General features: G+C 42.1%; 1 protein-coding gene across 1 annotated transcript in view; it reads right to left on the bottom strand.

The window, feature by feature from the left end:
* Window positions 1-410: 410 nt before the first annotated feature.
* The window catches only part of slc5a12 (solute carrier family 5 member 12), a 43,162-nt gene continuing 15,627 nt past the window's right edge, over window positions 411-27,945 (bottom strand). Inside the window, exons 5-15 of the mRNA XM_067379477.1 lie at window positions 26,839-26,993; window positions 26,499-26,639; window positions 15,576-15,705; window positions 15,327-15,415; window positions 11,506-11,618; window positions 7,684-7,751; window positions 7,505-7,591; window positions 3,809-3,996; window positions 3,331-3,434; window positions 827-936; window positions 411-754 (exon numbers count right to left, since the gene is read on the bottom strand). Coding sequence (XP_067235578.1) covers window positions 593-754; window positions 827-936; window positions 3,331-3,434; window positions 3,809-3,996; window positions 7,505-7,591; window positions 7,684-7,751; window positions 11,506-11,618; window positions 15,327-15,415; window positions 15,576-15,705; window positions 26,499-26,639; window positions 26,839-26,993 — 1,347 coding nt within the window. The 3' untranslated portion in view covers window positions 411-592. The remainder of the gene's footprint in view (window positions 755-826; window positions 937-3,330; window positions 3,435-3,808; window positions 3,997-7,504; window positions 7,592-7,683; window positions 7,752-11,505; window positions 11,619-15,326; window positions 15,416-15,575; window positions 15,706-26,498; window positions 26,640-26,838; window positions 26,994-27,945) is intronic.

The following is a 27,945-nucleotide window of genomic DNA, read 5'->3' as shown; positions in this document are numbered from 1 at the left end:
TGAGTTTTAAGGTGCTCATTCCTGTTCCTGAAGATTGACCTCCCTGTGGAGTTCACACTTGAGCTCCAACACACCTGTGTGCAATTATCAAGTGTTTCTGAAGATCTTAATTAGTTGTTTCATGTATAATTGAATAGGATTGGAGGTCAACTCTGCAGGAAGATAGATTCCTGGAAGAGGAATAAGCACCTCAGGTTTTAAGGTTTGGATTGGGGTTATGGACAAAGATGTTGTTCCAGGAGCACATTCTAACTGGCAAAATCACAGTCACCTTGAATAATGTTCAATGCAACTCTGAACGACACCACATGATTTTCTTTTTTTTTTATATATATATATATATATATATATATATATATATATATATATATATATATATATATATATATATATATATATATATAGTTTTGATATAAAAAGTAAAGCGAACAACAGTATGCATACAAGAATTGTACAAAACATGTCTGTAACATTGATTTGGATCACACTTTTCTGTAATAAAATATTGATTGTATCTTTTAAATTAAATAGCTGATGTATTCTTTGACTTCATTGACCGTTTATTTACGTTTATGATACTGAACTAAAAAAGTTACAGCTTTACTTGAACTTGACTAGTTTCATTATGGTCAAAGGCAGCATTAGTGTAAGCATTTTCCTGCAGGTTATCACTACTGCTCTTGACCTTGTCCATTTTCATGACACTTTCCTGGTCTGGATGTTTATCCCATGCCTTGCCAAAGTCTTCTAAATCCTAACAAAAGCAAAGAAAGGTTCAGTTTGCATTCAAACAACTCAAAGCCACATTCTACAAGACGCTCTGTACCTCTTTGTTTTCATTGAAATCTGCGTGTCTGAATCTCACAGAGCAGAAACACATCACGTCCTTCATTGATCGAGTCATCCCTGGCTTTAACTTTTTGGGGTCCATTGGTCCTGCAGACACCAGAATGACAGTTATACAACAATTTATCTAATTTCTCAAAATAAAACCCATTCCTCAGTTCACCCATGCAGACCATTGAGTAGAAAACTGGTACATTCATACAGAAAGCAAATTGATTGTAATGTCAGAGTGAATTCTAGATTGCTCAAAGTGTTGGGAAACTCATCTAGTCACAATTAATGCTGGGTTCACGCCCTATCGTAATTACCATAGGCTCGAGATGACAACACGTGACAGTCTATTCGGAGCTGTTCACGTCCTAGGACTGGGAATTATGCATTTCTATGGCGACACTATTAATGCTTATTGGTGCATTACCACCCCCTTCTGCTCCGGAAAGTGATGCGATTAGGACATCCGCGACATGCACACCTACGCACCATTTTAAAAAATATAGCAATACCAAAATACAAACAATGTAGAATAGCTTGTATATAGACTGTAAATGAAGCTCGGGCGCACTAGATAACACGTCATCAGTGTCACTGTCCAGAGCAGAAGGGGGGTGGTAATGCACCAATAAGCTGGATGCCAACCGCCGTAAAACAGGAAAGAAGAAGAAGAAGCAGCGTCACTGTGGAGTGAAAGCGGATATACAACAGACCCGGAAGAGAAGACAATGCTGAATAAAGTCATAGTTTTTGTTATTTTTGGACCAAAATGTATTTTAGATGCTTCAAAAACTTCTAACTAACCCACTGATGTCACATGGACTACTTTACCGTACATACATTTTCAATGGAGGGACAGAAAGCTCTCGGACTAAATCTAAAATATCTTAAACTGTGTTCCGAAGATGAACGGAGGTCTTACGGGTTTGGAACGACATGAGGGTGAGTCATTAATGACATAATTTTCATTTCTGGGTGAACTAACCCTTTCAAGTAATGTGGAGGAAGTAAGACAAATATTATGGCTGTGTCTTAATTCACACAATATACGTCCGAAATTGGAAGCTGAAGCTGGAGGTAGTAAGACATTTCCCAATTCTGACCTCAAAATGTTCCAAGCCTGCTCCAACACAGAACTTGCCTCCCCTTAAAAATAATGAATCATCAGATGTGATGTCAAATGATGCTTCTCAATTAAATCAGTTGACCAGTCACCATTTTCAAATAGGGAATGGCAAAATTTCAAGTAGATTTAGTGTCTCATATCAAAATATGTTCAAAATAGTATGCCAAAGGTGTAAAAGAGGTCAAATTCTCAAATTGCTAAAATAATGACTATTGTAAGACTACAGATAGTCCCATCCTAAAATCATGCCATTGGTTGGTCCGGTGTTGTTGTCAGGTAGGGGTGTGTCTCTCATACAATGGCATAACTCGCTGTTTAACTACCATAGTACAATGCATCATTGGAGAAATTATCTGGCTAGTCGCGACTGTTTGCGAAACCGTGGTAACTTTGTCGCGCATCCGTTGTCCAAACCATGTTGGTTCAACAATACAGAACTGTCATTAATTATGTCACAAAGTCGGTGGCATAATAACTTCTACTAATTAATCGGTTCAAGACCAAATTAATGTCAGATTAGTGCTATAAATAACGAGCATGGCATCTGAGGACTACTTCGTTACAGATGTTTGATTCAATTGTGTGTTACCTCTTATTTCATAATCCTCCCAGGTTACTAGAGCACATTCGTATATAGATACACTCTTCAAAAGCAGGCACTTTAATTCTCTTGACCAACTAAAAGACGCAGAATGAAATTTATAAACATACATTATGGAAAGAAACATACAGATTGTACTGCATGTTAGCTTATATAAATATATATCGGACCCAACAGCAAAACCATGTAATTGTTATTATTTGTTTCATATTCCTAGAAATTAGCGTCGTTACCGATGCTAGCATAGCAGTCTTTAAAGTACAGTACTAATTTATTTATTTAGTGTCAGAGAGATAGTGGAAAATAGTTGTAAAAAACAAAATGATGATAGTTTTGGTAACACTTTATTTTACAGTGCCATAGTTACACATTACTACATGTACTCACTGTAGTAATAACAGTAAATTATGCATAATTACAAGTAACTAACCCTAACTGTAACTCTATAGTAAGTACATATAGTTAATTAATAGTACTCAGTACTTATGAGTAATTACAATCTAACTACAGCACTGTAAAATAAAGTGTAACCATAGTTTTTGGTGCAAGAAACCTTGAATAACATTATATGTGTATGAATATATGAACTCTTTAATATAACTTTGATATGCCTATTCACAGCTCTCAGATTCTTTGGTATGAATAGTCTTTCTCTTTCTCCAAGAGCAGCAGATTTTTTTATTGTTGGATATACAGTCTATAACTCAAGGTGTTTTGTTGCTGCCAGTGTGATGAAATAGACGATCTAATGAAATGTTGCTCTCACCCGTCAGCAGTGTGATAAGTAGGCCTGCTGCTACAGTGCCAATAAAGCCCACTGCACTATAGTACAGATAGGACATGGAGTACCATGAATCAGCCAGCCAATACCTGAACACAAGACAGATAATTTACATTATCTTATGATGAAAGTGCAGCATGGTTACATTTGTACTGTAAAAAAAAAATAATAAAAAAATAGGATTGTCAATTGATTTTTATATTATAATAATTATAAGAACTTTTTAAATAAAATTAATTCACTTCAATCATGACAACTCTTGAAATAGTTTTAGCATATTATTGAATATGGTATGGACTTGCTACTGTCAATAGATACATAGACACTGCTGTGAGCATGTGAGATATGCTGATGCTGCAGCAAAAACTGAGGGCACTCTTGCTTTGACAAATGCAATTTTCTTTTCACAAAAGTGTGGTCTTAATTATTTTGACTTCAGAAGAATGATAGAAGCACACTGCACCTGTCAGAGGAGAGAGCGCTCATGGTGAGTGATGTTTGGTTGTATTCATCATCTGTGATGCTGAAGTTGCAGCCTGCAGTGCTGAGTTCAAGAGGACGTGTGTTATTGCTGAGTGCTGGATAAATGAAAGCTCCCACTCCAACCCAGAATGAGAGACTGATGCCCACAATCAGACCACCAACTGCCCCCTAAAGAGAAAGGCCACAAAGGATGCACAATAATAAACTTTCTGTTTTTAAATGTTATACAAATTACAGTCCACATGCAAAGTTTTGTAATATAGGCTATGTTATGATATCGTACATATTCTTTATATTGACATTGTATGGCGCTCCTAAAGGGACATGTTAATGGAAAAAATATGACATGGGAGGGAAGTATTTCAATGCTTTTGTGTTCTCTAGCAAAAATTATGCATTCCCCCAAGAAACTTTGCTCGCAAAATCTTTGTTCCTTCGCAAAACCTTTCTGTTCCCTCGCAAAAAGGTTTGCTTTTCTTCCCATCTCCTTTTTTTCCCCATCACCATGATCCCTTTGGGCGCTCTGTAACATTCTTTATGGAGGTGCTGTAAATATAAAACAAGAATTTTGTCTTTAAAAATCATATGTTCACTTTCAATATGGTTCTGATAAGTCCATGACACTTATCTGGAATCTTAGTTTTTGTCTGAATCCTGAATCCTGACTGGTTCAAATGGCGTTTCAGCCTGACAAAATGGGTGGGACAGACAGCCTATTTATCTGTCTTTCCGTTGTTGTTGCGAGTCAAATAAAAAATGAACATCCCCACCGAAAGAGCATTCTTCCTCATTATCCTGCCCCAAGTGTCAGCCTGTATGTAGAATGTAGAACCTCTCTCTTATGCGATTGTTTTGATTCTCTCATTTTTAGAGTTGTTGGACGGTGGAAGCACACTGTCCACGCTCAAGGTGTACACAGCAGCTATTGTTGCATATCACGTTCCTATATCTGGCCAGTTGGTTGGGAAGCACTACCTTGTGATCAGGTTTCCCAGGAGGTTAACTCACTTTGCCCTAACATGGTTCCTTCCTGGGACTTGTCTATTGTCCTGAGGGCACTTTGTGGACCTCGGTTAGAGCCGCTCACAATGGCCAACCTTCAGCTTCTCTCGCTAAAAACTGCTCCAGCTGCTGGCTCTGGCATCGGTCAAGAGAACTGGTTATCTGCAGACTCTTTCAGTGGACATTTGAAGAGTTCATTTGCAAAAACCGATAAACGCCATTTTAAAAAAAAAATGAACTAAGTGTTGTGCATTATTCTCCATATATAGCACGTTCTGTACCCTAAATCCATTTTGTCAGAAGAGCCGGTTTTGTCCACTTTCAGGCATCGCAAGTTCACGTTTTACAGCAGAAGCCGACAAGCGCCCTTGTTCTTTGTGTACAGAAACCGATAAGTCCGTTTTAGCGAATCAGCGCGCAGTATTCAGGTCAGGTGACAAGGCTTCTAGTCACTTCAAAAAGACGTGCTAGCTGAGGGAAGTTTTATCAAAGCTCACTAAAAGTGATCGAGGATTTATGATTTCGACTCCTGTAAGTCCTTGTACACCATACACGACTTACATGCTGAAAAATTGGTTGTCCTTTTGTGTGTGTGTGTGTGTGTGTGCGCGCGCGCACATGCGTGTGTGGATGAGTGCGTGTGTGTGTACTTGTGTGCCGATCTGTGTGTGTGTGTTTGAGAGAGAGAGAGAGAGAGAGAGAGAGAGACCGAGAGAGAGAGAGCGTGCGTGTGTGTGTGTGTGTGTATGTGTGCCGATCTGTTTGTGTGTGTGTGTGTGTGTGTGTGTGTGTGTGCGCGCGCGCGCGCGTGGGTGGGTGGGTGTGTGTGTGCGTTTGTGTGCACATGTGTGTTTGAGAGTGTTTTAAATGCAATTACTTGGGTTTTGTTTAACTATGATACATGAAATGTGGAGTTATCTGCTTTTGCCAAAAAAACGACTGTTGGAGTTATCTGCTTTTGCCAAAAAAAACGACTGTTGGAGTTATCTGCTTTTGCTAAAAAACAAACTTTTAATATATATATAAAACATACTTTCACTGAATTTTAATTTTTTAATTTACCTGTATTTTTTAGAGTTATCTTTACTTAATCAAAACAGCCCAACTGCAGTTTGATTGTTATTACTTGGAATGCACAATAAAAAAAACATGATTTGTGAGAATTCATAAAAATGGAGTTATCTGTTTTTGCAAATAAACTCTTCATTTCCTACCTCAAGTTTGGGCCAAATGACAGTAAAGTTGTCCTTTGGCCAAGACGAGGCTATGTGCCTAAGGTGCTTTCCACGCACAAGTCATTTCACTCTCTGATCTCCCCTCCACTGAGGGCAAGCAGACGCCACACCCACTTTGCCTGGTTCGTGCCCTTAAGGTGTACATCATGTGCTCTAGCCAGTTCAGGCAGTCAGAGCAGCTGTTGTGTTCTTCAGAGGCCGCTCGAAGGGGCTGCCAGTCACAAAGCAAAGACTATCCCACTGGATAGTGGGCACAATAGTGCTAGCTTACAAGTCCTTGGACTCGCAGTGCCCTACTGGGGTGAGGGCCCACTCCACCAGAGAAATGGACTCCTCTTGGGCTTGGACTACCGGAGTGTCCATCACGGACATCTGTGTGGCAGCCGGTTGGTCCTCTCCATCCACTGTAATCTATACGTCTCTGTTTTTCAGGCACAAAATCTGTCTGCCTAGTCAGTTCCCATCTTCGGCAGTTTTTCTGGTGGGATCATACCTTACGTGCTCCAGTACCGGGCCCGGGCTCATCTTTTAAGTCCCTACCTCTGATAGCCTGCTGTGGGGCCCTTGTCATCAAGTGCCCCCAGGCTACAGGCTCGCAGGATGTCTTCCGTTCTGCACTAGTAACACGGCGCTATTGGATTGCATTCCCCATAAGCGTCAGAGACTGATGTAATGTGAGTGAACTGTACTGAAAGGGAATGTTCCAGTTAACTAACGTAACTTTGGTTCCCTGAGATAACAAGAGAGAGCATTGGGTAGCTTGCTGTGCTGCTGTACCTATGCACGAGATGATGCTGCTGCTCCTCAGTCGAAAAATTCAGACAAAAATGGCCTTCAGTGCGACTTAAATAGGCAGTTGGCCCCACCCATTTTGGTGGGCTGAAAAGCCATTTGGATGTGCAGGTGCACAGACGTGAACCAATCAGGCTTCAGTATTCAAAGAAAAAGAGAGTTTTCCCCATAAGTGTCAGAGACTAACAAAATATTCATTCCTGTTATCCCAGGGAACCAACATACTTTTACTCATGGAACTTTTCTAGCCCTTCCTTTAATATAAAATACCTCATAAATACTAATGAAGGTTTTGTTTTTTGTTTTTTCAAAAACCTCTCCAACAATTACCAGCTATAAGATGTAAAAATTTAAAATCTAAAGGAGTTTTTTTAATACTATTACTATTATGAAACATTAAATATTAAATTTGATGTATGATCGAAATGTCACAAAGAAAATGACAGGTCAAAGTTGACAAATCAAGTGTTCTTATAAATTTGTAATTAATGTAATTTGTAAATGTAAAATGTAAAAATTAAATGTTTATACAATTTGTTCGCTTTTCTTCTAGATATCTCTAGTACATTAAAATGTAAAGAAAAGAAAAAGACATTATACATGTCTGTTCTGCCCTTCACAACTCTGGTTTGAAAGTTTAGATTAACCTTTACGTTAGTGACAGGAAACAGGATTCCAAGAGAAAAAAGCCCCAGCATTGGGCCTCCGCACATGCCATGGATACTGAGGGCCGCCTGATGTACAAGAGGAGAAAAACACTCAATGGCAGGAAATTAAGCTGGAAGAGATAATCTGAAACCAAAAGAGAATGACATGAGCCACATACCTGCACAATACCTCCCATATATGATGCAGCCACAGCCATAGTAGTGCAGGCCACACCAAACACCACACCTGAGCATCAGCAGATAATCAGTCACTGTAGTAATAGTATTAATCATATTTAGCAGTCCCTGCTTAGTCAATCATCACTATTACTATTCTTATATTTAGGGTTAGTGATTTGAACAAACCCCTAATGAAAATTGACAAAGAAGGAAAATTTGGCACATCACACACCATTTGTGCAATGGATATGAATTATTTCTGAAACTGACTTATTAAAGAGAGTTCTTTTAATAGGTTTTCATCTTATGAATGATAAAACAGATACATTAGAAGCAATATCTAAAGAACAGAATGCATCATAATGGCGGCAAGTTTTGCATAATCAAACATCCCTAATGAAACACCAGATTAAGGGCCACATTTTGTGCCAGCGCAAACCCACTTTTGGCATTAAAGGTCCCGTTCTTTGTGATCCCATGTTTCAAACTTTAGTTAGTGTGTGATGTTGTTGTTAGAGTATAAATAAAATCTGCAAAATTTTAAAGCTCAAAGTTCAATGCCAAGCGAGATATTTTATTTAACAGAAGTCGCCTACATCGAATGGCCACTACATCCCTCTACTTCCTTCTTTAATGACGTCACTAAAACAGTTTTTTGACTAACCTCCGCCCACAGTATTACACAAAAAAGGGGGCGTGGTCTTGTTGCGCTCCCACAGAGAAGAGCAAGAGTTGCGTTTGTAGAGTGTGTTTGTCGCCATGTCGTCGAAACGGTGTTATTTTCATCCCGCAGTCCAATCACCTTTGTTTGGCCTTCGCAGGGACGCTGTACTTAGAGATCAATGGTTACAATTTATGTTTAACTCGGTTCCCGAAAATTATAATTGTGGTATCCTTACTGTAATAGTTAATGTTGGACTGCAGTGCACATAATGGCCACAAGAGGGGACTATGTTTATGTATATGGCTGTTTTCTGTATGAGGTACTCTTCTGAGTGAGTGTTAACGTTGTACATTTTCTGACGCTGCTTGTGGAGATTAAAGAGTTCAGTCTCTCGGGAATTATTGTAAAACTATGTGCAGCACACGTTATGGTAAGAGGCGTGACCTTTCCGGGCAAGGTGCGCTCTCTATGGCTCTGGGTGCGATAAGCTGCTGTCGAATCACAACACAGGAACCGCTGGCACAATCAGAACTCGTTACGTATTTCTGAAGGAGGGACTTCATAGAACAAGGAAGTCATCAGCCCGTTTTTATGACAGTGGAAACAGCGGTATACAGATAAGTAAATTATATGAAAAATACTGTGTTTTTTTACACGCGAAACATGAACACATGTTATATTGCACACAATAAACACAATCAAAGCTTCAAAAAAATCACGAAAAACGGGACCTTTAAAAAACTACTGGTAGGATTTACTAAAGACATGCAGTGGAAAAATAGCGATGAAAAGTGGTAGTTTTGCGGCTGACCTTATTGCATATGTTTTTGCTGGAGTTTCCCTTTCAAACTATTTAAATTAATCATGCAAGGTGATTTACTAAGGTTTGCGCTAGTCAATAGTGCTAGCGCTAGTTGCGCTAGTATTTGCGGCATTATTTACCTCCCCAAAAAAGCATGTCTTAAACCAGATGCTAATTTGCATTGCTAATTTGCGTCTGTGTTCTTTAATTTGTGCGTTGTCAGTAGATCATGAGCAGAATTTTCCACTTCCATCAGCACTTTTTGGAATCAGGGGAAGACTGTCCAAGGCCATCTGGAGCACCGAGAGTTTTCCCTGTGGGGCGCCGGACATTGTGGGCCAGCCCGTTGCTACGTAAATATATAAACAACGAATTACAGTACATTTATGTATTCCATCAGCCCTGGCGAATGCCCGTGCGGCCAACATGACTCAAAATGATCAATCTATTTAGTGTGCTCTGGCTCATTGTAGCAGTCTCACTGTCAAAATGTTTGAGATGGCCAATTCAATTAAAGAAGTGGGTTGCTCTGTGCTAGAAAGTCCAGGGCCACTTTTTAGTCCCAGTCCGCCCCTGGCTCTCACACTAATTTTTCCTGTTTAGAAAATCTGGCCTTATGGTATTTCTAACCTTGTTGTCAATTTATTATAGTAGATCTTGAAGCCATATGATTCAACTTCCATTTGTGAAAAAGAAGTGTATTGTATTAAATGTGTACTTGTAGCAATCTTAAAAGTATATTTAAAAAACTGTACTTGAATATAATAGAATATTAATGAAACAAAAGCCACTTAAAGGGTTAGTTCACCAAAAAAATGAAAATTGTGTCATTAATTACTCACCCTCATGCCGTTCCACACCCATAAGACCTTTGTTCATCTTCAGAACACAATTTAAGATATTTTTGATCAAATCCGATGGCTCAGTGAGGCCTGCTTTGACATCAAGATAATTAACACTTTCAGATGCCCAGAAAGCTAGAAAGTTCATGTGACTACAGTGGTTCAATCTAAATGTTAATAAGTGACAAGAATACTTTTTGTGCGCCAAAAAAACTAAAGAACGACTTTATTCAACAATGTCTAGTGATTTCAAAACACTGCTTCATGAAGCTTCGAAGCTTTACAAATCTTTTGTTTTGAATCAGTGCTTCGGTCACGTGATTTCAGTAAACGAGGCTTCGTTACATTATAAGTGTTTCAAAATTTCAATGGTTCACCACTTGGGGGCGTGACTTTAGCAGTTTGATACATGCTCCGAACCACTGATTCGAAACAAAAGATTCAGAAAGCTTCAAAGCTTTATGAAGCAGTGTTTTGAAATCGCCCATCACTAGATATTGTTGAATAAAGTTGTTATTTTTGTTTTTTTGGCACACAAAAAGTATTCTCATCGCTTCATGAACCACTGTAGTCACATGAACTGTTTTAAATGTCTTTAGTAGCTTTTTGGATTTTATCAAAAAATATCATAATTTGTGTTCCAAAGATGAACAAAGGTCTTATGGGCGTGAAATGACATGAGGGTGAGTAATCAATGACAGAATTTTCATTTTTGGGTGAACTAACCCTTTAAGTATTTAAAGAAGTACACTTCAATAACTATGTTTCTTAACACACGTAACACTCTTAAAAAATGTGAACTTTGTAATAATGTCAAATTAAAAGTATTATTCATCCCTGGGGTTGATAATATATGATAAATAATATTATTTATCATTATGTTTTAAGAATCTTTTTTCATGCTTTAAAGTAGTACACTTATTTGTATGTGTTGACTAACATACTAATGCACATTTAATGGTCTTGTAGTATTACATTTAAATATATTTAAAATATAGTAAATTACAACTTCATCATTAGTTTACCAAATAAGTTTTAAAAGTATGCTAAAGCATAATGTTCTCCAAGACCATTCAAATCTGTAAATATTACAAATTTATAGTGAAATTATGTTATCATTCTTTGATGGTCCATGTGCAAAGTGTTAAACTTTTTAAATCATTTCTAGACCAACTTTATAAAGTTGTGCTCACATTAGGGTTCAGCTGCTCGGGTTTTGTTTTGGTTCACTCCGCCTTTTGTTTGACCTACTTCTGCCTGTTAAAACTTCTTGGTAAAAATCTGGAGACCCAATGATCTGTTACATTTCCATTTCTGCCCATATAAAGTGAACAAACTTTGCTGGCTTTTTTTTTTTTTTTTTTCTGTCTCGCTGTGACTCATTATGATCCACCAAGACAAGTATTTTTCAGTTATAAATCTGCTCTTATGCCATATGACACATTCAATATTCTCATTTTGAGAATCCTCTATTAACGTCCTGAACAGCTTTGAACACATTGGGAGTATTTACACAGTGCTTTGCTGATCAAGTTGGCTGCTCGGTTAGACAGATCTCCAAAACACTGGCTCACAAAGTCCTCATACATCACCGTGGCCAAAGCATTGATACTGGCAGCTACTGTGCTGAAAAAGAAAAACAGAACATTAATCCACCTTTTCTAGGTCTGCAATCTCTCAAGATGCAGACATGTAAACGGCTGACAATTAGCTGAACATATACTTGTTTAATTAGTGACACTAGATTTTAAAATCTTTATTTGAATATGGCAACATCATACCTTGTTCTAGTAAGCATGTTGACATCATCCATAACAAGATCAACCCAGCCCTTTCTCTTAGCTTAAGACTTTTCTCTATTCCTTGGTAAAAATTGGTCTCAGCAGCTTTGTGAATAGGTTTTAAGAGGAAACTCTTACCTAAGAACTTTTACTGCTATTTAGGAGAACTCTTAGTGGTAAAATAAAATGTTTTTTGAATGTGGCCCCTGAAGTATTGCTCAGCTATGAAAAATATGTTAAAAAAGCATTTAAAGGAAGAGTTCACGAAAAAAAATGAATGTGTCTTTGAAATCAGGAAATGAAAAATACGACAAATCTTTTAAACAAATTTGTATAAAATAAGTAAAATAAATATGTCTCTATATCAGTGGTACTGTATGCATCTACATCTCAGAAACATCTTTCTAATTAAACATTGTATTCAGGGTCTTAAGCAATTACATTTTAAATATAAATTTAAGCTATATTACATTGTTGCATATGTTATTGTGAAAATTTATGTTTAAACCACAGACTGTAAAAAAAAGATGGACGACATGACACCGCTTCCTTCCATTGTAATGAACTGAACGTAAAGCATTCGACGATGGGTATTGGCATGTTTCGCGAAAACGTCAGTTTGGAGCCTGGGCATGTGGAAAAGGAATCGTCAGAAGGAGGCGGTGTTGCGGTATCAAACTTCCGCCCAGACATCCGCATCATCAAGATCAGATCACCTAGCTGTTTTATTATCTATTGTTTATTATATTTTTCTTTTCCTCCTTCCTTTTTCATTTGGCTTAATAACATCTGGCAAAGAGGAATATACATTTATTTGAATGTTTATTAATGTACATTGTTCGTTTTCAAATTAATTATTAGTGATAGTAGGTCAAAACAACATATCAATAATTAATGTATTTTAAATATATAAATTATACACAATTAAAAATTCTACCTGAAAAATAATATTCTGTTTCTAAAGCAATAATATTTTTGAAACAGCAATATAACATTAATAATATGCCAATAGAAACTAAATGTCTCTAAAATGTCAGAAACGGTCCTGCCATTTTAAATCAAGTTGAACTAATGTTACAGGAGATCGATTAATTTGAGTAGGCTATCATTAGTTTTGTCCTGCTGATTTTTATTTTATACCCATAAAATGAATTTGTAGGCTAACTGCCAAATAACGATCACCTGGTATTTCCTGTTGTGGCTAACGTTAGTTACGTGTTATCTTATCTTAAAAGCTAATAACATTTATTAATTAGCTTATAAAGCTCACATTTAACATTACCGAAAAAACTCAGTGATCCATCAAATCCTGTAGGTCAGTTAGTACAGTTTACTGCTGAACAACTCATTTTGTCTGTGTGAAATAACACTGAAATCGAAAATTAGAAGTTAGTTATATATCTTCAATCTCCCCTCGAAGCTCACAACTGTCAATCATAACAGCACGCCCTGTTACTATAGCATCAAATTGCTAGCTAAAATCACAAAAACGAACAACTGAATATACAGTGGGTACGGAAAGTATTCAGACCCCCTTAAATTTTTCACTCTTTGTTATATTACAGCCATTTGCTAAATTCATTTAAGTTCATTTTTTTCCCTCATTAAACTACACACAGCACCCCATATTGACAGAAAAACACAGAATTGTTGACATTTTTGCAGATTTATTAAAAAAGAAAAACTGAAATATCACATGGTCCTAAATTTTCAGACCCTTTGCTCAGTATTTAGTAGAAGCACCCTTGATCTAATACAGCCATGAGTCTTTTTGGGAAAGATGCAACAAGTTTTTGACACCTGGATTTGGGGATCCTCTGCCATTCCTCCTTGCAGATCCTCTCCAGTTCTGTCAGGTTGGATGGTAAACGTTGGTGGACAGCCATTTTTAGGTCTCTCCAGAGATGCTCAATTGGGTTTAAGTCAGGGCTATGGCTGGGCCATTCAAGAACGGAGTTGTTTTGAAGCCACTCCTTCGTTATTTTAGCTGTGTGCTTAGGGTCATTGTCTTGTTGGAAGGTAAACCTTCGGCCCAGTCTGAGGTCCAGAGCACTCTGGAGAAGGTTTTCGTCCGGCTGCGTTCATCTTTCCCTCGATTGCAATCAGGCGTCCTGTCCCTGCAGCTGAAAAACACCCCAACAGCATGATGCTGCCACCACCATGCTTCACTGTTGGGACTGTATTGGACAGGTGATGAGAAGTGCCTGGTTTTATCCACACATACCGCTTAGAATTAAGGCCAAAAAGTTCTATCTTGGTCTCATCAGACCAGAGAATCTTATTTCTCACCATCTTGGCAAACTCCATGCAGGCTTTCATGTGTCTTGCACTGAGGAGAGGCTTCCGTCGGGCCACTCTGCCATAAAGCCCTGACTGGAGGAGGGCTGCAGTGATGGCTGACTTTCTACAACTTTCTCCCATGTCCCGACTGCATCTCTGGAGCTCCGCCACAGTGATCTTTGGGTTCTTCTTTACCTCTCTCACCAAGGCTCTTCTCCCCCGATAGCTCAGTTTTGCCAGATGGCCAGCTCATGGAAGGGTTCTGGTCGTCCCAAATGTCTTCCATTTAAGGATTATGGAGGCCACTGTGCTCTTAGGAACCTTAAGTGCATCAGAATTTTTTTTTTGTAACCTTGGCCAGATCCGTTCCTTGCCACAATTCTGTCTCTGAGCTCTTCAGGCAGTTCCTTTGACCTCATGATTCTCATTTGCTCTGACATGCACTGTGAGCTGTAAGGTCTTATATATGTGGCTTTCCTAATCAAGTCCAATCAGTATAATCAAACACAGCTGGACTCAAATGAAGGTGTAGAACCATCTCAAGGATGATCAGAAGAAATGGACAGCACCTGAGTTAAATATATGAGTGTCACAGCAAAGGGTCTGAATACTTAGGACCATGTGATATTTCAGTTTTTCTTTTTTAATAAATCTGCAAAAATGTCAACAATTCTGTGTTTTTTCTGTCAGTATGGGGTGCCGTGTGTACATTAATGAGGGAAAAAAAATGAACTTAAATGATAATAGCAAATGGTTGCAATATAACAAAGAGTGAAAAATTTAAGGGGGTCTGAATACTTTCCGTACCCACTGTATTGGGGTGATAACAACTACCTTAAATGACCAAAACCATCTTTCAGAAAATTTTATTGGAAGTGTAATTATTTTTTTTTATTTTGACTCAAGTCCCGTTCGTTTGCATGGAGAGTGTGGGGTTTATGACTTGTACTGCATCCAGCCACCAGGAGGTGATCAAAGAGCCCACAGCTTCACTTTTCAGGATGTATGAGGCACACTAAAGCCACTGGAAGGCAAGCCTGCAACTTAATGCTAACTGGAGGTATGGGTGGTACGCATTGGCGGTACGCATGGAGGAGTTTTGAACGGTGACACGATAGGCTGAGAAGTGCCGCAGATGATTAAGTTAGCTGTTACGCTTTCTCCAATGGTAAGAGATACAGACCCTCTTATCTCCCTATAATAGTACGATCTCTGGGCACACCTGGTGTAAACTGTCTGAAAATCATTGAGGGACAAAATGACTCAGCTTTACCTCAGAGTTCCACTGAATGCACATGCGACGAATAACCCTGGTAGTCCTGGAAATGCACCGAGAATTTCCATCACAAAATATGGCATGAGCTGAGAAGAAATGGATACACTAATGTTAACGATATGAGCAATAGTAATAGTGGTATTTAAGTGAGTGCCACTAATAATGCTGTTAAACAAATTATATTAAACTAATTCATATGATAGTATTATAGAGGATTATTTCAAATAAATGTATAGAGATCATCACCTGGTCTGGCGCAGAGACCAATCCACCTGACCAGGGGTCACAACGGGAGTAGAATGCGTACATCATTAGACCAGATATCACAGCACAGAACAAAATTATCCACAAACCCAGCAGATTCAGATACAGAGCCCTAAGACAAAACAAAAGACCCTTTTTATTAACTGAACTGGAAATATAAGTGAAAAGCTCCAAAATAAGAACCTTTTTGTTCACAATTTTTGTTCTTATAGTGTAAGAAATGTAAAGAGTAGTAGAAGTAAAAGTAGAAGAAAAAAGAAATTGTACTTAAGTTAAATTATGGGTAATGTGTGAAAAATAATCAAAAATCAAAATATCTAGCAAAAACATACTTGGGAGAAAGTTGTGATGAAACATAAATAAAGACAGATCTCCTGTATTGTGACGTGCATCCAAATGTAAAGGAATATTGGAAAAAAAAAAAAAAAAATGTAGGGTGAGGTCTTGGGTCTATGCCTTAGTTTTTGATTGGGTGTTGAGATGTGGGTGTGGCACTCAAAACTTGAGACAAATTAACACAAGTTTGCAGGGGCAGGGTTTAAGCAGACTAAATGATTGGAGGTCCTGCAAAAGTCCTGCAAACGTCATCAGAGAGAAGTCTGTCAGTTTCATCGGAAGGTCTATAGTTTTAACATTTTGATTAAACATTACAAGGTCAAAATAATTAAAAAAAAAATAAAATAAATGTATGCTCAGATCACAATAAGATCTATATAATAGAAAATCGTTCTATTTCAAGTCTCTTTGATGCACAAACTTTGTAAAGAGAATGTTCTCAATGTCCTAAATATGTAAGATGCTGTTTAAGATGACAGACCGAAGCCAATATTAGGAAACCTGTTGACTACAATTTATTGACTTTTTTAAAAACTTGGGGGAAAAAATGCATGAATTTTTTTCTCAAGAGAGAAAAGGAGAAACAATATCTTTTTATATTTTCCTAGAAAATGTAATTGGACAGAACAAAGTACAAGTGAGATTAGCCCTTTGGTACTGTTCGATCATTTTTGGCCCCCCAAAAAAATGTACGGTATTGTTTACTTCATTGGAACGGTACGAAACTTGGTAAAGGTTTTGGCACTTGCTATGTGAACACATTGAAAAATCATGGACATGATACGAAAAGGTTAAATGGTCCTGAAAAAAATAGTCACACTTGTATTGTTCGCATCAATGACCGCACTGAAAATGACTGAGAGATGAATTTCATCTAGCAGAAACCTTGGTACTTAACCCAAACAAAATCTTACTGACATATCAACCTAAAATTTGGAGCACAACTTGTGTAGATATATTTCTTTGATTTTCTCATAGTTCTTAGGTTAAAACATGTTTTGGAAAATATATTTTTAAATAAAAATATATATTTCATATAAAATTTAAATTTGTATTTTTGTGCTTTTTTCATAACAATAAACTTAAACTTCTATAACTTTTCTTTCCCTTATGGAAAGAAAATATATTTCCTTATATATGAATGATCAATATATTACATTAAAATATACAGAAAAATATATTGCCTAAATATAGTACAATATATTAAATAATACATAAGGAATTGCCTCTTTTCATATTTTGAATAATATAGTAAATAGAATTACTAATATATCATAATGTATGTAATTTTATATTCAGTAATATACTTCATAATAGATTTATATGTGATTAGATATGGTACTGCATGCATAATATATTGCAGATATATTTACTCATGCAGTATAAACACATATATGGTACAATATATTATGTAACACATTTCTTATATTTTATAATAATCTACACATTCCATATTTTCAAGTTAGTTAACAAAAGCAAACCTGTATGTACTAAAGTTTCTACCAAATCACTGTGCTTTAGCGTGCACAGCCGTTACTTTTTAAATAAAGTTATTATAGTCTTAATGGTGTTCAGCCAATCATAAACCTAACCACAGACTCTACTCTTCAACACAATGGTAACCAACACATACCAGAAAACCTTTTAAATTCCAAAATAATACAACTTTAAACACTAACAGATCTCCCCCTATAGGGGAGAGTGGGGTGATTTGTGCCAGGAGGGAAGTAGTTCCACCCATTGTTTCTGGAAAACCATAGAAGAAATTGGTCATGTGACCACATCATTTTGAAAAGCCATCCATTTTACTCATCCTCCAAAGAAGAGAGACACATGGCATGAGAGTAAAGCACATTTTAGCTAAAAAAAAAAAAAAAAAAACTTTTTCCCTTTCAAAGTAAAATTTCTATGATCAAGGTTTTTTGATTGTAGTGTCTGAACAATTATAGAAAAGTTTGTAAACATTTCAAACATGTTTTAGTGCTTTAGCAGGCTACACAATGAGTCTATACAGTTAGCATAATGTTAGCTCTTAACTGCTGGGTCATGCTAGTTTTTTAAACTTGTGGGTCCGGGGTGATTTGTGCCAGAGGGCCTGGGTTAAGTTGGGTTAATCACCCTCACGTATGATTATTTTCAACATATTATTAATTTGTAATTGTACATTTTACTCTTACATTTTAGCAGTTAAACTATGTGACATTCTTGATTTTAGACCAAAACCCATCATGCCACACACTTATAAAACGCACTGTCTGAAGATGAAAAGCATGAAATGGTCCAATGTTGTGCAAAAGGCATGAAAACAACTAATATTGTGTGAAAACTGAATGGAGATTATCGAATTATCATAAGATTTGTGAGTGATTTAGAGCACAGCAGAACTTGGTCAGATAAAGGCTTATTAATGAAATTAATCAATTGTATTAAAAGGGCAGCTATAAAAAAGCCAGTGTTTAGCAGCAAACAGGTATTTTCATCTTCAGAAAGATCTTTCTTCCTCCCCATTTTGCATGAAAACTGTGACGTGCTTAATAATGTGGAACAACCTCTAAGTAGGGTTTCCATAGATCTGGCAAATTATTTTGTCTGAGACTGATACCAGTTATCTAAAAAGACATGGATAAATAAACAAACAAACATTTTCTTAGAAAAACTAAAATCTGAATGGTTATTCTACTGAAATCTTACTGATATGTCACTTGCATAATAATTTGGAACGTGGCATATTCTTATATGTTATTCTTATAATTTAAAGACAGCGTTCTATGTATGTCAACAGGCATCTATTGCCAAAGCCTTGAAGTGCAACTCGCAGCGAAAAGTCCAACTCGCAGCTTTTGTGTAGAGATCATCTGCAAGCTGTGAAATCATTATAAATAAAAAGGGAACAAAAACGTTTGTGCTGTTTACATTTTATGCACTTGCGCACTGATTGCCAACAAAACACAGACATCTGATGCAGCTTTACTCACTACCGATCTGCAAATCCAGCACTGAACTGGGACTTGTTTACAAAGCATTCATCATCGAAATCCCGGGAACAAATACGTGCACAACTCAAAATTAAAACAAACTTCATCCACTGTTCCTTTAACGCTGGGAAGCTGAAAAAGGTCATCTTTCTCTCACAACCAAAAACACACTCCTTTTTTTGCATCTCATTTCGGAGGCTGTGTCCTCCGGAGGTCACATTTAAAGGATACATACGTCATCAAGGATATCATATTTAAGAAAAGTAACCGTAATAAAATTGACTGATATTCACTAACGGTTATTTTTCTTAAATGAGACTGCCTTGATGATGTATACAGCCTTCAAAGAGTGCAGCCCCTGAATTGGGACACAGCCATTGTTGAAAAATCTCTCCGCTTCCGTATCCCGAACGAAGCACGTTGATGGGCGTGCTCTTGCTCTGGGTGATGTGTGTGTGAATGTGCTATCATGGAGAAGTGCTTATTCAAAGAATTCCACCATTTATGATGTGATACAGGCCATACTCGAAAAAAAATCGGCGAAACATGTCCACAACCGGAAGTAGTATATTTGGCACAGAAATACTCCGTCATGCGTCCAACTGGTGTATTGAAACGTTGGCCATGTTTAGCCTGAAAATGCAACTCATTAACAGTGTAAAAGTCAGAATGCATGAAATAGCATTACACCCCCCAAACCACCCCCCTTAAATAAAAAACATTAACAAACTAAAATATAGTACATTCATTTCATCAAAATAATGTTTCACTGCCACACAAGCAGCACCAGCGGGTTAAAAAATATTCGAAAACATTTAGGAATGTGGATGTGTCACACCTGCCAGTCGGAGTGCCTATGATAGCCACCAGAGGGCACTGCTTCTGTCTCCTTTACCGCTTTATGAACTGCATTTCCCGTACCCCTTTGACTGGACTAATTATGCTTCATTACATTCAGTTATGCCTTTTTTTTTGTTGTTGTTGTTGTTTATCATCTGCCTGTTTTCCAAATTACCCTTTTGCCTATGTTTTCTGCCCTGTTGCTCACTTGAATTGTTTACCCCATGTGTTTGACCTTTTGCCTGGTATATATGGATTATGATTCTGGATTGTCCCAATAAAGCTACATTTGGATCTTCAACCCAAGTCTTGAAGCAGTCCATAACAGGAAGATGTTACTTACATTGCATTCAAGTTATATATTTGATCAGTTCATACATGACATGTACTGTTTAAGATACAAGAATATTAACGTACAAAATTTCAAAAAATAAAATACAAATTTCACCAAATATGTCATTATATGATGAATTACAACTACTCAAGTACTTTGCATCACTGTTAAACACATTGATATGTAGAATGGCCAGATAACGTCTCGGTTACGTATGTAACCCTCGTTCCCTGAAGGAGGGAACGGAGACGTACGTCAGTAGTGACCGACGAATTGGGATATCGCTTAGAGAGCCCTATCATCTTCGTGTAAACTAAAACAAGCCAATGGAATTGGCGTGCGATATTTGCATAATGCGCACCGCCCCCGACAGGTGTATATAAATAGGAAGCAGATGCAATCGCACTCTGTTTTTCGCTGAGGAGACAACTGGTGTCCGCACTACAGCGAGGGTACAGAAACTGTGGCGACGGGACGTACGTCTCCGTTCCCTCCTTCAGGGAACGAGGGTTACATACGTAACCGAGACGTTCCCTTTCAGTCGGTCACGTTCGACGTACGTCAGTAGTGACCGACGAATTGGGATCCCAACTAAAGCGCCACAGTTACGAAACCCCTTCCAGTGCCCAGCACAAGCTCAGCCGCCCATAGCACCGGCTGGCGGTGAAGGGGGCGAGCTTACACCGAGAGAGTCTACTGCTGTCTAACCACTACCCACTAAGTAAACTAGACACACTGGGGAAGCGAACCCGTAAGGGACGCTGCGGAGACCACTACCTACCTAATGGGGGAGGAGTTTATGTGGGAAATACACACATGGACTGGCCCGGGGGGGCAGTACGCATATGGAGTCCCTGGGATGGCTCCACCTGGTTAGGGGGAGACTCATCTGACAGGTGACAGCAGAGCTGGCTCTGCTAAGGGAAAGACACGGACTCGGCCCGTAGGGAGTTTTAAACCGTGGAAAATACACATATGGGACCACTCACGTAGAGGGGTCACGACATATGGGCCCCAGCCAACAGACAGCGTCAGCGACGGATGTAGGCCTGGCATCAGACACTCCGCAATGTCCGAGCCGAAGGGGGAGGCGGAGGAACTCGACAGGGTTCGCCAGCGGGGAACACGACTGGAGTGAAAGTATGCACGTATCCGGCCAGTGGCGGGAATGGCATTGCAAGCCGACACTTAGAGCGGGTACAACACGTCTACCGACTAGTGGATGCGAGTACACGCGAGGATACCGGCTCTACACGTAGGCTATAAAACCTAGCGAACGTGTTAGGTGTCGCCCAGCCCGCAGCTCTACAGATATCTGTCAGCGAGGCGCCATGAGCCCTCTGGTGGAGTGGGCTCTCAACCCGAGCGGGCAAGGCACGCCCTGGGATTCGTACGCCAAGGCGATGGCATCCACTATCCAGTGGGCCATCCTCTGCTTGGAGACAGCCTTTCCCTTCTGCTGGCCTCCGTAACAGATGAAGAGCTGATCTGAGGTCCTGAAGCTTCGCGTTCTATCCACGTAAACGCGCAGAGCGCGGACGGGACAGAGCAAAGCTAGGGCTGGGTCTGCCTCCTCCGAGGGCAGCGCTTGCAGGTTCACTACCTGATCTCTGAAGGGAGTGGTAGGAACCTTGGGCACGTATCCAGGCCGGGGTCTCAGGATGACGTGAGAAGCACCGGGCCCGAATTCTAGGCACGTTTCGTCGACCGAAAATGCATGCAGATCCCCTGCCCTCTTCAGGGAAGCCAATGCAACCAGAAGAACCGTCTTAAGAGACATTAGTTTCAGGTCGACTGATTGCAAAGGTTCGAAGGGATGACCCCGGAGAGCTGTGAGAACCAGGGTCAAATCCCAAGAGGGTACGGAGGAAGGGCGAGGAGGATTCAGTCTCCTGGCCCCCCTCAGGAATCTGACGATCAGATCATGTTTCCCCAGGGACTTACCCTCAACTGCATGGTGATGTGCGGCAATAGCGGCAACATACACCTTGAGGGTGGAGGGAGACAGCCTTCGCTCCAACCCATCTTGCAGAAAGGAAAGCACGGATCCGACCGAACATGATCGGGGGTCCTCTCGGCGAGAGGCGCACCATTCGACGAACAGGTTCCACTTCAACGCGTAGAGATTCCTAGTGGAAGGAGCTCTAGCGGAAGTGATGGTGTCTACGGCCGCTTGCGGGAGATCACTCAGAACCTCCGCATCCCGTCCAGGGACCACACGTGGAGGTTCCACAGATCGGGACGCGGGTGCCACAGGGTGCCCCGTCTCTGAGTCAGGGGGTCCTTCCTCAGAGGAATCGGCCAGGGAGGTGCTGTCGCGAGGAGAATGAGGTCTGAGAATCAGGTCCGAGTGGGCCAGTACGGAGCCACTAACAGAACCTGCTCCCCGTCCTCCCTGACCTTGCACATGAGTTGTGCGAGAAGGCTCACTGGGGGAAACGCATGTTTGCGCAGACCCGGGGGCCAGCTGTGTGCCAGGGCATCCGTGCCGAGCGTGCCGCCGGTCAGGGAATAAAACCACTGGCGGAGGGCAGTTTCCGGGGAGGCAAACAGGACTACCTGGGCCTCGCCGAAACGCTGCCAAATCAGCTGGACCGCCTGGGGGTGGAGCCGCCACTCGCCCGCAAGTAGATGCTGCCGTGACAGCTCGTCGGCTGCACGGTTGAGCACACCTGAGACACGAGTGGCCCGAAGGGACCTCAGATCCTTCTGACTCCACAACAAGAGATGGCGGGCGAGTTGTAACATGCGACGGAAGCGTAGACCACCTTGACGGTAGGTGTACGCAACGGCCGCAGTGCTTAGTGAGCGGACTAGAACGTGCTTGCCTGACAACAGCTCCTTGAAGCGGGCCAGCGCAAGACGAACCGCTAGCAACTCGAGGCAATTGGTATGCCAATGCAGCTGAGGCCCCGTCCAAAGACCTGTCACTGCATGCCCGTTGTACGTGGCCCCCCATCCCATGGCAGAGACATCTGTGGAGACCACAGCGTGCCTGGACACTCGTTCGAGGGGTACTCCGGCCCACAGGAACGAAGGGTCCAACCACCGGACAAGGGTGCGACGGCAGCTCGGTCTCACGGGGACACGGAGCGTGCCGCACTGCCACGCCCATCTCGGGCCCCGGCCGCGGAGCCAGTGTTGAAGCGGTCTCATATGAAGCAATCCGAGCGGCGTTACCGCGGCTGCAGATGCCATATGCCCCAGGAGCCTCTGAAAATCTTTCAGTGGAGCCGCTGTCCTGCACTTGAGCGAGCTCAGGCAGTTCAACACCGACTGGACGCGCACCTCGGTGAGATGCGCAGTCCGTGCGACCGAGTCTAGCTCGAGACCGAAACAAGAGATCCTCTACCCGGGGGCGAGTTTGCTCTTGTCCCAGTTGACCTGAAGACCCAACTGGCTGGGAGCTACAACCATGTCGGGTAGGACTTTGTACTGACATGCCCGACCCTCGAACACAGACCGACCTAGGAAGGGTCTGTGTCGAGGCAGAATCGAGACATGAAAGTACGCGTCCTTCAGGTCTATTGCTGCAAACCAATCCTGGGGACGGTCCAGGATTGGCCGTAGCCCACCGCCCTTTTTCGGTACAATGAAGTAGGGGCTGTAGAACCCTGACTTCATATCGGCTGGAGGGACCGGCTTGATTGTATCCTTCGCCAGGAGGACAGCAACCTCCACCCGGAGAACAGGTGCACTGTCCAACGACACCTGAGTGAAGTGGACAGCCCTGAAGACCGGGGGACGCCGGGCGAACTGAATCGCATAGCCGAGTCTGATAGTACGAGTGAGCCCACTGGACAGGCTGGGGAGCGCTATCCACGCTTCCAGACACTGAGCCAGCGGGACCAAAGGCACCACAGACGCACCGGGGGTGGGGCAGCAAGGCAGAGAGGGACCCGACTCGGACGGCTTGAGCGCGGCCCGGAGTGGGGTCGGACTCTGCGAGGCAGCAGTGTGCATGGGAGACGGCGCACGGGACGCGGTCTGCACCATCACACTGCCACCTGCTGGCGAATGGGGAGGGAGCTGTCAGCGGCGAGGCGGAGTCTGGCACACTGGCAGACACCCCCTGTTGTGACCTGGAGTTTGAGGAAACTGCTCTTTTTGTGGCAAAGTGGGTACCGCTGGACTCCGGAGAGCCAGCGGCGGTAGATGGACAGCCGCCACAAAATCCCCCCCGGCCCTCCTCCGGGGGTGGGAGAGCAGATGGAATACTCTCCCAAAGGGCAGGAACCTTCTGCTCCAGGTCGCCCGTCTCAGGGCCGAGTTTTCCCCGACCGCTTGCCACCTGGCTGGCAGAGACGGGCTGGGCACCACGTCCGCGCCCGGCACCCTGCTGTTTGGCTGGTGTAGGCTGCTGCTTTGCCAACTTAGCAGGGGCGGAGGAAGACGCAGGCGGGCGCCCTCGGCGACAAGCGGGCTGAGGCTGAGCCACGGGCGGCTGGGTGGAGGCAGCAGCAGACCGCCGTGGCATGACATGTCTGATAGCCTCAGCCGGCTTCTGTGCAGCGGAGGACTGTTGGGCACAGCTCTCCACCGCGTCGCCGAAAAGGCCGACCGGAGCCACGGGGGAATCCAGGAACCGATGTTTGTCGGTCTCCCTCATGTCTGCCAAGGTCAGCCAGAGGTGGCGTTGCTGGGCTACCAGAGTAGACATCGCCTGGCCAACAGAACGCGCTGTCACCTTCGTTGCCCGGAGGGCAAGGTCAGTGGCAGCGCGCAGCTCCCCAAATAGCTGTTGGTCAGGACCTTCCTGGGGCATCTGCGACAGCGCTTTTGCCTGATAGACCTGCAAAAGGGCCATCGCGTGCAGGGCAGAGGCAGCCTGCCCACAGGCACTGTAAGCTTTCTCAGTCAGACCGGCTGAGAATTCACAGGCCTGGGACGGGAGACGCGGCTCACCGCGCCAGCCAGCGGCCGTTGGACACAACTGCGTCGCAACAGACCGCTCGACTGGCGGGATCTTCGCGTACCCCCTGGCTAGCCCGCCGTCCAGGGAGGTGAAGGCGGACGAGGGACCAGGCCCTGTACGAGCCCCATGCGGAGCTTGCCAAGACCTGGTCACCTCATCGTGTACTTCCGGGAAGAAAGGCATTGGGGCGGGACGCTGGATTTGACCAGCGCGACCCCCCGCCAAGTACCAATCGTCCAACCGAGATGGGCCGGGACAGGGTGGAGGGTTCCACTCAAGCCCGACGCACAAGGCGGCCCGGGAGAGCACAGCCGTGAGCTCGGGATCCGACTCGGGCAACGCTACCGTCCCGGGCGGCAGCGCGTCCGAATCCTCCCCCGAGGACTCAGGCTCACCTTCCGATGCAGCGATCGACATCCGATCCGCCGCCAGCACACCAAAGGTAACGGCTGGACAGTCCGTAGAGGGCCCAGCGGAAACCAATGGTGGCACAATGGGTTGCGGTGCTGATGAGGCGGCAGGGGACCGAGGAGCGTTTCCGCTCGGCGGGGAAGCCCTGACCGTAATCCTCCGGTCACCCTTCCTATACAGCGCCGTACCGTCATTCCGGTTCCCGGGGCCGGAAAAAACGGTCGTACGCGGCATAGGAGAGGGGACCCCCGCTTCCTGAGACTTCAGGAAGGAGAGTCTCGACCTCAGCATCGCGATAGTCATGTTCCCGCAATGGGAACATGAACCATCCACAAAAGCTGCTTCAGCGTGCAGAATGCCCAAACACGAGATGCAACGATTGTGCCCATCAGCAGGGACCAGGGAACGACCGCACCCATTAACGCACAGACGAAATGACATACTGTCAGGGTTCGTCTGTAAAGCTCTTTTAGAAGGGGAAGTCAACTCACTCGTGCTGAAGCACCCAGGGAGCGACGCGATGTGTCAGGTACACCACTCCCTGACACACCGAGGAACCGGCCCAAATCGCTACACCGGACACACTCTTTGTGTTGCTGTGAAAACAGCAGTTTTCGAGCTTATAGCTCAGCTCCTCGGAGACTCGCGACCTCGCTGAACGTGCCCTTTCACCAGCACTGAAAGCTCGCTGTAAATCCTCTTCTGAGGCAATGTTTTAGAATAAAACAAACGAAGAAAGGAGTCTTCTAAAACAGGACACCAGTGAATGGCTCCGAAGCGAAAGACAGAGTGCGATTGCATCTGCTTCCTATTTATATACACCTGTCGGGGGCGGTGCGCATTATGCAAATATCGCACGCCAATTCCATTGGCTTGTTTTAGTTTACACGAAGATGATAGGGCTCTCTAAGCGATATCCCAATTCGTCGGTCACTACTGACGTACGTCGAACGTGACCGACTGAAAGGGAACTGTATTTGTATAGACGTTTTCATTTAAACTGAATGGTAATCAAGTTCAGACACTTTTTTTAATCAAAATGCATAACCAGATTGTGGGAATATTAGGGAAAATTAAATATAATGGCATCTCACCAGCGTGCGTGACTTTCTGTTTTGCAAGAGATGCATCTCTGGATGGTTGACTGGTTTACCCCATAGATACCCAACCACGTGAAGGTACCCCCTACAGTGAGGGTCCAGAACGTGTGTCGCCTTAGTGGATTGACATCAAAGCTGGAATGAATAGTGCACAAAAGTATTTTAACCTGTTACAAAGTATTAGTATTTAAATTTCCTTATTGATGCTGGTAAACAATGTATAAATCAATAATTATTCTAATAATGACAATAATAATACAACTAAAATGAAATCCGTTCTTATTTATTATGTATAACATGAGCGCATTGAGTGAATGTCTGAACACATACATACTCAAAGATGTGCATTCTGCCTCCTGTGTAAGCTGTGCTCCAAACAGACTCAATTCCCCCTGCTTTAATCGCACCCTGGATTAAAACAGTGAGGAACCCAACCACCATCACCACCATCTGGAAGGCATCTGTCCAGACCACAGCCTTCAGTCCACCCTAAAGAACAAACACTGGCACTGTTTCTCCTGTTTCTGTCTGATTACCAACCACTGAATGCCCCATTCACCAAACTTTAAACATTTCTCCCAGGTTTAAATATACAGTGATATTTTAACAGTCAAACATTTCACAAGTTAGTTCACACAGTTTATGTTTTCTCATTAAACAGATAACTTTCTAGGTATGATGGTGATACATTAACAGAGTAATTGATACTTCTCATTTTTATTATCTATATATTTAATTTTATAATGACAATATAGTCATGCTGTAAGAAAAAAAACTATTCTCCGAATATTGAAGCCTGATTGGTTCAAGTCTGTGTATCTGCACAGACAAAAGGCATTTCACCCCGCCAAAACAGGCAAGGCTGACTGCCATATCATCTGAATCTTTCAACTTAGAAGCAGTAGTGTTGAATTGTGCAAGCATAATAGCATGGCAAGCTATGCAATGCTCGTTGCCATTATCTCAGGGAACCAAGGTTACGTTAGTGACCAAAACGTTCCCTTTCGATACAGTTCACTCCGCATTGCATCAGTTACTGACACGTATGAGGAACGCATTTCAATAGTAATGTGCTATTTGCGCAGAACAAAAGGCTGTCCTGCAAGCATGTGACAAAAATATTGATATCTCCTGGATATCGTTGCTTAACTATTAACTATGCTGTCTTTGTTTGACTCTGATTGCTTCTTCACAAACAAAGATAGCATAGTTCACTTAACATATTAAGTGTCCTCTTAGACCATAAATAGTATAGAGCTTCAAGAATCAAGAATGATAGATAAAATCATTGTTACCACCTGAAAATTTGCTGAACAAGAAGTCTGTAGATGCTTTGATGAAATTATTATAATGACCAGACAAACCAATTTAAACTGACAAGTTACTTAGGACAATTATTAAGAGAATAGTTGACAGAATTAAAAGTTATGAATGCATCAAG

Source organism: Chanodichthys erythropterus, chromosome 24 (assembly GCF_024489055.1).
Source record: "Chanodichthys erythropterus isolate Z2021 chromosome 24, ASM2448905v1, whole genome shotgun sequence".
NCBI lineage: Eukaryota > Metazoa > Chordata > Actinopteri > Cypriniformes > Xenocyprididae > Chanodichthys > Chanodichthys erythropterus.
This window is presented reverse-complemented; position numbering and strand designations above follow the sequence as displayed.